We start from the raw sequence: 12,067 nt of genomic DNA on the forward strand, positions 1-12,067 counted from the left end.
GGATCATGCTGTGCATATGTCGATCAACAATGGCTTAAGAATAAAGGACTAAAGTTTCTGGTCCTTCTATTCGGACCGTTAAACTGTAAGCGTGTTAGTAAGTGCTGGCTATCTACATCACCATTAATAAGGTTGTGTAGGAAAACGACACCCAGCATTGTTCTAAGATTTTTTAAGGAGGGTAAGTTTATTAGTAGGAGTCTACTATTATACGAAGGTAGGTGAAGATTTGCGTCAAAGTTAAGTCCCCTAAGAGCAAATAATAAGAAGACCTTTTGTACGAATTCTATGTGGTCTTGATGAACATTGTATTGGGGACACCAGACACATGAACCGTACTCCAGTTTCGGGCGGACCAAGGATATAAATAAGCTTTTAGTAATATAAGGGTCGTTAAATTCTTTAGCCCATCTTTTATTAAAATCGACAACACCTTTAGCGTTATTAATCATTGAAGAAATATGGTCGGAAAATTTAAGTTTTATGTCTAAAAGGACACCAAGATCATTAACCTGAGTTAATTTTTCTAAGGCAATCCCAGAGAGATAGTACGAAGCCTGGTGAGGACTAGTATGATAAAAAGACATAAGTTTGCATTTTGATCCGTTAAGTATTAAGTCATTAGCTAAACACCATTTTTGAGATCCGACTGGAGTCTGTTTTGGGCAGACGGGAACTTATATTGGAGACAAACCTTAACATCGTCTGCGTACATTAGTACCAGCGCGTTCGTTATGGATGGGGGCAAGTCATTTATAAAAAGAGTGAATAGTAATGGGCCAAGATGGCTTCCTTGAGGGACACCAGATGTGGCACGGACTAAGCGGGAGTATTGATTTTTAAATAAGACTCTCTGTGTTCTTTCTTTTAAATAGCTGGAGATCCACGTAATGAGGTCGGTTGAGAATCCCAAAAGATTTAGTTTACTCAACAAGAGTGAGTGATTAACTGAATCAAATGCTTTACTAAAGTCTGTGTAAATAACATCAGTTTGAAGTCCCTTTTGGAAGCCATCTAAGGAAGGATGTCAACTCCAATAAATTAGTGGTGGTAGAGCGACGCCTAATGAAACCATGCTGACATGGAGAAATTATTGATGAGCATAGGTGTTGCAAATGAGGAGTTATAAATTTTTCGAATAACTTTGGAATCGCTGACAATTTTGAGATGCCTCTGTAGTTGGCAGCATCGGATTTTTTCCCCTTTTTGTGCAGAGGAATTATGAAAGATTCCATCCATTTAAAGGGAAAAATCGAAGATTCCAAAGGAAAGTTAAAAAGTTTTTGAAGAGGTTTGCACAGAGCCCTAGCACAGTATTTTAGCACACAGCCTGGTACTCCGTCGGGGCCTGGCGAATAAACTGGTTTTACCTTTTGAAGATCCAATAATATATTGTTTTCAGAAAGAAATGGAACAAATATACTATTAGTTGGTTGAATGTTGTAAGCGTATGGCTGATCTGAAGTTTTAGGAGGTAAATAAGTTGTTTGGAAAAATTTTGGGAATAAATCCGCAATGGCCTGATCCGAAGTCGCTGATAAATTTTGATAAGTAAGTAGGGAAGGAAAAGATATATGTTTACGCTTCGTGTTTACAAAGTTATAAAACTGCTTTGGATCCTGAGTGAACTGAATCCGACAGCGGCGAATATAATTTTTATAACATTCGGCGTTATGCACGGTGAAATTTAGCCGAGTATCTTGAGAAATCTATGCTGCTACAGGTTCTTTTATATTTATTTAAAAGCCTGTCTTTATATGTTTTTAATTTTGTTAGGCACCTTGTAAACCAAGGGGGATTATTTGTAGCGGACGGATATATTCACGGCACACTTAAGTCAAAAAATGAATTTAATGTCAAATAAAATTTGTCTAGGATGATATTTATATCAGTGCATGCCAGAATATCGGACCAGTCAAAAGTATCAATTAATAAATTAAGTTTACGAAAATCCGCCTTACGAAAACAACGAATCTTTTTTGATACGCAGGAAGGCTTCTGATTGACACCAGAATTGGTTTCAATTGAAACTTCAAGCGTAGGGTGGTATGGATCTTCAGGGGTTGAGAGGGGCAAAGCTCTGGTACTATCTGGATCAGATACAAAACATAAGTCAAGAAGCCGACCTAACGAATTTCTAACATGGTTGATCTGGCCTAAGGACAAGTCAAAGATGCCCGCGTGGAAAGTGATAAGAAAGTTAAATTTTCAGTAATTGACCAATTGATTTCTGGTAAATTAAAGTCGCCAAGAACTTCCAGAAGGTCAATATCTGACATAAGATTGGTAACAGCCTTTATAGCCGACAAGTGATGCCAGTATGTAGGCGGCTCGGAAGATGGTGGAATGTAAGAACATGTAATAAACAATGATTGAGCAGACAATATGACTTTAACGCAAATAAATTCGAAATCACCAAACTCTGGTAACTTTACCTCTTCAGAAACGAAATTGGAGTCAATAGAAATTAAGACTCCTCCTCCACTTCGCAGAGGTCGGTCACGTCTAAAAGTGGTGTACGTACTTGGAAAAACTTCGGAGCAAAAGATCTCCGGCTTTAACCAAGTTTCAGTAAAAACTATAATATGGGACGCAAAGGAAAGACTATCAGAATAAAGTCTAGGGAGCTTGCTACGTAGGCCCCGACAGTTCTGATAGGTAAGATTGATAGAACATGTTAGTTTTTTGAAGAGTCGGATTGGACAGATGTTGGGAGCTTGACTCCAGCAGGCTTCGAATTTTTTTTCTTTACTTTTTTTCTTTTGCTTTTTTTTCTTTTGCTGATGCTCTTGTACATATATGTCCTCTGGCCAGAAGCCAGGCGAACATATCGTCACAAACATCGGCACTGGCACACGTATCATGAAGGATGACATGCGCCTCGAGTAGGAATATTTAAATTTCCTAATGTCTTCCACTCTAATAACGGCCTTGGTTTTGGCTTTGATATAAGACGAGATATCAATCTCCGAGGTATCGGGGGCTAGCCGTGAGACAAATATTTGTCTAACAGGTGGTATTACATGTAATGGTTTTGGTGCCACGGTCGGTAATACCGCGGTATCAGTCCGTTCCGTGGGTCCGGGAGGCGGGTTACCATTTCTAGTGGAAGCTATGGGGGTTAATTCAAGGGTATTCCTGGGAATCACTTGGAGTGATGCCATGGAGGACAAAGCAGACAAATTATGCTCTGCTACGGTAAATTCGGGTGCTGACTTTTCATTTACCGTCCCTGCTCTTGGAGTAGCAAGGGAAATGAGCGGCGGCATTATTGCTGGAGGATCCAGCTGTTCCGCGATTACCGCTGCAACTTCCCTAGTAGCAGATTTTTTCCGCTTAGGAGATTCATTCAACAGCTGAAGGCTATTGAATTGAACATCCAGCGCGCTGAGTTGATCGTTGATTTTTCGGAAACCAACGATCAAATCTTTAAACCCACTCTTGGTCTGTCGCATGAATGATCTCATTTCATCTTGGACAGCTCGGCACCCACTGCAGCAATAATGGAGGCCAACACGGCGGGATATGTCATCCGAGACAGATGCAGTAAGGCCAGCACATTTGGCATGTGAGACACTTTCGCACAGCCAACAATAGATGCTGGCCTGGGACGAAGATATCGGCTTATTGCACAATTTTAATGAGCAGACAACATTGTATTCCATTTTTAAAAAATTACAAATTAGCAAAAATGAATTTATAATTTTTTAAATTTTCTATTATTATTATTATTGTTTATATATTTTTTTTTTTTTTTATTTTAAGCAAATAAGCATTCAACCACTGTACCAACTAAGGTTAATAAAAGGTAGGTAGAGAAGGGAGTTAGTGAAGAGAGCAAGTGTAAAGAAATGCGCGCAAAAAGATAAGAGCAGAATTAACTGCTAAAATGAAAAAGGCAGAGAGTAAAAAAGAAGCAGAGCTATATTTGGATTGCGACTTTTTAATTATTAAATGCTCACCCAAATATGGCACTGCACAAGCGCGTAGCGATACGGGTATAACTTTAATGTTAAGACACAATATTAGTAATGAAAACCAAGTGTTTAAATTAAGGTTTCAAACCCGCATTTGGCAAAAATAGAATTTATCGCAAGCGCAAAAAATAATCACGACCGTTCGCTATGAAGTGAAGGAAGAGAGTGAATGTTGTTATATAAACATTATGCCCCGGCCAAATAGCCAGTTATGTACATATGCCTCAAAGCCTCACTCCTGGGAAGTGCATTGGTCAGCAAATTCCCATGAGTTGACAACGCATACAAATGAGCCATGCATACTTACACCCTTACGCTCGGGCCGCTACCAGCCTTATATACGAGCATAGAAATATATATGTATGTGAATATAGCCGCGACTGATCGCTGCCGAGCTTTTGTAGGCAGCGCAGCCGTGAGCAACAGAATATTAATTCACTCTGGATTTGACTTTTAAAGAATAAAGAACGACATGGCCAAAAACTCAAAACACAATATCTATATAAAGATTATATTTTGTACTTAAAGTTTACAGCATAGTAGGACCATAATTAGCTATTCCACTGGGGGTTCTGACGATCTGGCAAATAGCTTAAAGCGTAGGTTAGAAAAACCCCGTGGGAGCAGCTTTCTTTGGCGTTTTAGCCACTGAGTGTGTGAGATCAGCCGATTAGTGAAAGTCATCGAGAAGTTAAAAAAAGTGCTAGAGCGAAGGTTTACCCGCTGAGGGATCGTTTAAGGAGCTGACGCGCGACCGGCATCAATCAAAAGGCCACACGCGGCCGTTTGCCGGCGTACACGGATTTAAGTTGAGGCAGGTCGCGGATCGCAGAAGCGAGGTGAGTCATGAGGTTAGGTCATGGTCGTGTGAGCCTGACATAGTTGTTTTTGATTCATTAGGCCAAGGGTCTTGGCGTACATGTTAGATCCTTAGTGGTAGCGAGGCGTGATTTGAGCGGGTGATTTGAATCTCTGAAGCGTAGTGAGTCTCAGAAGCGGAGCGAAGAGGACGTCCACTAGTTTGGGGCAGAGTGAGCTCGACTGGAGCTGAAGTAGCGGCAAGCAGCCGGGACGTTCGCGACGCTTTAAGGGGCACTCTGCTGTGGATTCGAATAAGGTTCGGCCGTAACCTCTCGGGAGTCGTCAAGCAAGGCGTCATCCTGTAGGAGTGGAGTCAAAGACGGAGTGCTTGAGGTTCTTTTAAGAAGAGCTCCTTAGTTCAAGAGAGCTGAGGGGTTCATCTGATGATGATGAAAACGGGAAATAGGAAGTAGTGTCCGGAGACTTCGGGCTGGAACACGGCTGCAGGCGAAGTTTTTACGGTGGTGTTGTTGACAGGATAGGCGAGAGTCCTCCCGATATGTATATTTTCTTTTCCAGCTTCTAGCAGTGGAAGCGCTTCAATGGCTCGTAGCGGATGTAGAGGTGGAGAACTATCGATAGTCGGCGCCATCGTTAGCCGGCGATTGTTTTTCTTAAACCCTCGATAGTGTCGATAGTGCCATCGATAGTCACCGATACTATCGTCCGACATTAACATATTTTTTTTCAAGGCATTTGGCAAGTTTTTGGTCGTCGGAATTTTTGAAATATTTCCAAACATGTGAAATCTTACTCCTTTTTGAGTTACCCTGCTTATTGGGAACAAAACCCTTTTCAGAGTCTGTGCTGGTGCAATCGCAGTCTTGCTTTAATGGACTTGGCGCAATAGGCTTTGCGGACCTCCGACGTATACCTTAAATTCGCCATCCCTCCTCCGCCGCCATCCTCTACATAAATACTTATGTAGAATACATTAAGCATACCTTTTTTTAAAAAGCGATCCATATTTAATAGTTCCTTTTTAATTACCGTCAATTTTACACCAAATTTTTCAATTTTTACACAAGCGAATATTGAAATTATTTTAGCGATGTGAGACGCCAGCTATCGAAAGCACCATCGATAGTGGTTGGGTCACTATCAAACGTGTCTGACACTATCGATTGCGGCTCGAAAGCGGCCAACCATCGATAGTGTCGATAGCGCCATCGATGGTTCTCCACCTCTAAGCGGATGTAAAAAAAAGTAAGTAGTATTTAACCCATGCCAAGCCAGCTGAATAAAATATAAGAATGAAAAAGTAATGTGGCCCACTTCCGTAAGCGGACTTTGCAGTGGAGCTCTTTTAACTGTTAAAATTTTGAATGATGAGATTAAGCGCACTTCCGCATACCCAGTCGAATTAAATACACATTAGGTTTATAAATCCTTAGTGATAAGTTACCGTTAAGCGTATTAAGAAAGAATAGATATTGAATTATTAGGTTATTTAGGAAGATAGAATATGTTATTTAGAGATATAAGAACTTTCTTTAATTCGCCTCGTTTAGTTTGCTTCCGCCCTGCCGCTAGCCTATCCCATGGGTACTCTCAAGGACCTCCAAGGGATCCCAATATTCACAGTTTTGAGGGGCTCATGTTTGACCTACGCGGTGTAACGGATAACGTTGAGCAGATGCTAGTCCCGACTGAGCGTTGCACGCATTTGTAATTTAACTTTGATTGTGTTTACTTTTAAATTTTAAACTTTACTTTACTTTACGTTAAATGAATATCATTCTGTGTTTTTACTAAGATATGAAATGGTATTAAGACAAGAGAGTCTGCAGAGCAGCTGATGCATATAAACATAGTTTCTTGTTGTGCCAACACTCACCAAAACATTATTTAGCGTAATCGCTCACCTGCTGAACCACCGATGAAAGCGCTTCCATGAGTATTGCAGCTGAAAACTTAGGCATAAGGGAATAGCACAAAAACAAATCTTAAGGTTATCTTGCTTATACAATATGCACTCGCCGTTTACATTATTTTTAGCAGCTCTTCATCTACTAATTCTCTTCTACGATAATAGATGTAGGCTTATTCTCTGTTTACAAATTCTCATATAATGTTTTCTGAATTGTTCATTGGTATTTACGCGATCTTATAATATAATTTCTTTTCTTAATATTCTACATGAGAGCTTTTACTTTTACTTGACCTTGCAAGAATTTTATACATACTTTATACATACTTATACATACTTCTTGACAGATACTAAGTTGAGTTTTTCCATATTAAAATTTAGATAACATTTAATTACAATCTTAGTTTATACTTCTTGGTATTCAAAATTTAAGTAATTTTTCCTTTTTTTGATTCTTTTCTATTTATTCCTAAGCATGTGTTTTAATGTTTATATTTCAATTTTTTATGCCGCACTGAGAGAAATTTTTAGCAATTCAATTTTACATAATTTTAAGCTTTAAGCGTTGAACTAGTCATAATTTCGTCTGTGAGAAAATTTTTATTATAATATTTTTAATCTTTTAAAACTTTACTTTAACATATTAATTTTAATTCGTTTTTTTCTTCTTTTTGTTCTTGCTTTGCTTGTTTTTGTTGTTTTTAACCTTTAGTTTAATCTATTCATTCTTGATGCTGTTGACGGCTCCTGATGGGCTGCACTGAGACTCCTGAATCCACTTTTCCAATGTTTCCCTTTCCCCAGTGTATTGAGATAGGGAAACGGCACTTGAAGGACTGGACTGGACTTTAGAACACCGACGATTGGAGGGGCAGGCTCTAACTTTTTGAAGGCCGCCTAAATGTGAAAACCTGAGTCAATACCGTTCTCAAAAAAAAAACACTTTCTCAAAAACTCACTGTGAGGAGATTAGATCTCCCACACGCCAAGACAGGTGGCAAGAGGGGCAGCAGCGGGGGGAGGGAGAGAACAAACAAGCCAGCACGGCAGCGTCGGATGGGCCAGCGCTGTGTTTAGAAATACGGAAGAAGAGAAAGGCATCAAGGGCAGACGGCATGCGGGGGCAGCAGAGGGGGCGGGGGAGCCTGCACGGCGGCGCGCACGTAACGTAACGGTCCCGGCCGGGCCTCCGCGTCCGAGCTCGAAGGTCATAGGAAACAGCGGAGACGGCGGGGAACGAAGCGGCCGGCGAAAGAAAATGCACAAAACACAGAAATGCATTTGGAATGACCAGGGGGGGATCGCGGGTTATCTGGATGAAGTCCGATGACCGGCACAAAAACAATGCGGATCGGAGGCCCAAGCAGGGCAATCGGCGGGAGGGGCAATAAAGAAAGCCCTCCGGTAGAAAAACGGCGGGAGTAGAGAAAGTTATCGGAGGACGAAGGATTAACGGCAGGAAGTAGATTTGCGAGGATTAACGGGCGCCTCTGGCACTATATAAGGAGGGCCCCTGGAGCAAATCGGGACCGATTCTTCTAGGGAAGCTGGAAGAGTTGAGTGAAGTTGGAGTTGGAGTTATTCCCGGACACAACAGGTATCCTGGTATAGTACCGGCAACGACGGATCAGCCTGGCGTACGCCTTGCCTGCTCCGGGGGCGTGTCCTGTGCGGTAGGTAGGCCCTTCGTGCCCTGATCCGGCCGCTAAGCAGCGAGGAGCATATGAGCCGCGAGGAGGTGAGCCACTCGGTCTGTTAACACGGATTAGGTGCCGGCCACGGCGAAAGGGCAATCACAGCGAGCCAAAGATTCCGAAGGTCCACGGCACCCAGAAAGAAGGCGCAGCAGCAGCAGAGACGACGACGAGGGAGCGACGGCGAAAACGAGGAAGCAGCAGCATCGACGAGGGAGCATCAGCGTCAGAAGAGCAGCGACGACGAGCGAGCAACGGCAGCAGAAGATCAGCGCAGAAGACAGCAGCCACAACACAGGCCCCGCAACCAGAGTCCATGAGTCCGAACGATGGGAACCGTGAGCCGTTTCGGTGCCAGACACCAAGACCACACGACCTGCCGGGCACAAGCTTTGGGAGGGCGTGTGTATTGGCACCAACCCGGAGCGGGGATCGGGGATCGACGGAAGGGCGAGCGGTCGGTCGGCTGGGCCAAACAGCCGGTAAGATTCTCTTATTTTTGTAAAGTAAAGACAATAAAGGGGATTTGTTTGAAACGAAGCATTCCGTGTTATTTCTGGGCTCGGGCAATCACGTCGAATCTATAAATTCGCTGGAACGTAGTCTGGCAGTGCCAGAAATGAAGAGCACGAGGAGCATAGAGCCACAAGTGCGGAAGCCAGTCCCGATACAGGTTGACTATGCGAAAGTGGCGAAACAAGTCCGAGAGTGGTCGTTCCGATTCGACGGAACAGGGGATCCTCTCGAGTTCGTGGACCGAGTAGCATGGTCCGCCAAAACATACGAGATGGATATAAACACAATCCCGCGGGCGATGCCAGAACTACTCCAGGGCAGAGCGCAAAAATGATTCTTAATGAACGATGAGGAGTGGCCCACATGGAAGGAGTTCAGAAGGAGCTTCGAAGCCTTTTTCCTGCCAAATGGATACTTCGAGAAACTGGCAGACCAGGTTCAAAGAATATATAGTGGACCGGCAGACGCTAATGAAGCCTTTAGGAAAGTCAACGAAGGAGGTCATTGAAAGGCTAGTGGAGAACTGCATGCCGCGCATGAAAATGTTCATGGGACCATACGCGTGTGCATCGCTCGAGGAGGTTATGGGTCTAGCCGCGGAATTCGAGGAGCTGGCTTTGGAAAAGGAGGTTTTCAACAAGCCTCCGCGGTAGATAGAAGATGGCCACAAGAGGAACCGCACCATAAACCACCGGAGCAACAGAGCCCTCCAGGACAGGGGTGGAACAGAGATGGCAGCCTGAGGACTTGCCAGGATGGGACGTCCGGCGGCTCCAGGCCACGAGGAGGGTCCTCCGGGTGATGGCCCAGGGGGCCAACGGAGAGAGAGCGATCCCGGGGGGCAGAGCCAGGGTGGAAGAAGAGGTCCACCGGCCCAGTTTGGAGCTGCAGGCACTGCACAGGAGACAGAGGAGGAGCCAGGACCGGAGGGAGGCGGACGCCACCCTGGCGCTGGCAAGGGCCAGAGGTAGGTTGGCAGAAGAAATGGCCAGAGAAGCGGTCCGTCGATGGAAGGCGGAGGCAGCGGCAGGGCGTGCCCCAATGCTCCGAAGAGCGGCGCGCCGGAGATGCCAGCAAAGCAGGGCCACCCGGCGGGGCCGTTGGGCCTGGAAGGAGGCGCAGGACGCACGGATAAGGAGGATGACGGGGCCACGGGAGTGGCCAAGCTGGAAGTGGCAGCCGGCGATGCCACCCACCCCGCACCCACAGGAGCCGAAGGAGGGAGATCCGAAGGAGGAGCCATGGACGCGAGGTCCATGGGTGTGGCCAGCCCCAACGGAGAGGCCGAGGCTGGAGAGGCAGGTTTCCTGCCCGGAGAGGAGGCCTCCTAGGCCGGTGCTCAAAAGAGCGGAATCGGCAGGAGACGGAGGAGCAGTGCCCGAGCACAACTGGCCGCCAGAGCTGCGGCAGAAAGTCGAGGAAGAGGCCAGGAGGAGGAGGAAAAAGACAGGCCGCTGGAGGGTGGTCTGGCAGGTTGGGCAAGAAAGTTTTCGGGTGCTGGGAGGACAGAGAGGAATTCGCGTCACCCGAAAACTGTAACACAAACAAAATAAAAAATATATATAATAAATGATTGAAAAACGAAACAATTACAAAATCACAAAAAAGGTGATGGGGGGGGGGCAACTTTGTTTTGGGGTAAACAAAAAAAATATATATACAAAAAAAATATATATATGTCGGGAAGCAGTAGAATTCAAGGACAGAGACAAGAACAGAGTTGCCGCGAAGTTCTAAATTCGGGGAATATAGAATTTATGCGAAAGGCATAGCAGCAGAGACGGTGGTAGTCTCTGCTGGAGAGTGAGGTCCGCTGACGAGTTACCAAAAGTTTAAAGGGATGAAAAAAGATGTCAACAGAGGCTAAACTTGAGAGAAGGCCAAGAGAGAGAAGGCTGAGAGAAATGATCAATGAGAGAAAATAAGGCAGTCGAGTGATGGTAACGAACGTGAGCGGAACTTGCTGTGCTGCCGCATCGATTTGATTAAACGACAATGGAAGAAACTACTGGACGTACTGCAGGGACTACTGGTCCTACTACATCAGAAGTGGGATCTCCTTCGCCACAAGGGCAAAGTTCCACTCACTATACGACGGCGCTGGAGGAGCAAAATAAAAACCTCATGGAAATCATAAAGGCCATGCAGGCGCCAAGAGCTTCGGCGTCAGATGGGAAAACCACGCATGTGACACTGCCCAAATTTAATCCCGATGGTGCGGGAACAGATGCAACAGCATGGTGCACTACGGTCGATTTAATCTTCGCAGATAACGTACTTGAAGGCAGCGCCCTAGTAATAGCACTAAGCAAAGCGCTGGAAGGCAGTGCTTCGCAATGGCTGTCACAGGTATGCTTTGCTGGCATCACCTGGACCCAATTCAAGGAACTGTTCATCCAGCGATTCGTGGGAATTGAGACAACGGCTGCCGTACTGATTAATGTTTTAAATGGACATCCCAGATCTGGAGAAAGCTTTGCTGAATATGGCAGTCGCATAGTTACGGTATTACTATCCAAGTGTAAATCTACGGAGCTGGAAGAGATTGCGGTGTCAATAGCGTTAGCCCACATGACACAAATTGACAATAATTTGCTGCGTTGGGTTTTTACAACCAGCGTGACGACACGTAATGAAGTACAGCGGCAGCTGCAGGCTTACGCCTTCAAGAAGCGTAAAAACGAAAGTGATGAATCTTCCTCAAGTTTGGACACAAAAAATAGCACGAATCGCAGGTCGCAGGTAAAATGCCATAGTTGTGGAAAAATTGGCCACAAATACGCTCAATGCCGCGCTCGCATGGAGAGCTCATTCTCCAAAAAAAGGAAAGAACTACAGTGGAAGCAGCGTTTCTGGAGTAAAGGAGCGTTCAAACATAAGATGCTACAAGGGTGGTGAGGCTGGACATATTGCTACTGTATGCCCCAAAGGTAGCACCAGTGGAAACGGCGAGTACAAGGAGAAGCGCGTGGACATATGTCAAGTTCTTCAGCCTAAGGGCTTATTCTATTAAAGGGGTGACCCCTTTCCATTTTTTTTGACTCGGGTGCCGAGTATTCTTTGATAAAAGAAAAATTAAGTAACAAAATTGATGGAAAAAGATTTAATAATTTAATTGTACTACGAGGAATTGGCGACAATATTGTTAA

At 44.6% G+C, this 12,067-nt stretch overlaps 1 protein-coding gene across 1 annotated transcript; it reads left to right on the plus strand.

The window, feature by feature from the left end:
• The first annotated feature begins 9,925 nt into the window (after positions 1-9,925).
• Positions 9,926-10,249, plus strand: LOC123258240 (collagen alpha-1(III) chain-like). The gene has a single exon (XM_044718114.1). It carries the CDS (start codon positions 9,926-9,928, stop codon positions 10,247-10,249), a length of 324 nt encoding a protein of 107 aa, XP_044574049.1.
• The last annotated feature ends 1,818 nt before the right edge of the window (positions 10,250-12,067 follow it).

Source organism: Drosophila ananassae, assembly GCF_017639315.1.
Source record: "Drosophila ananassae strain 14024-0371.13 chromosome Y unlocalized genomic scaffold, ASM1763931v2 tig00000139, whole genome shotgun sequence".
NCBI classification, from domain to species: Eukaryota; Metazoa; Arthropoda; class Insecta; order Diptera; family Drosophilidae; genus Drosophila; species Drosophila ananassae.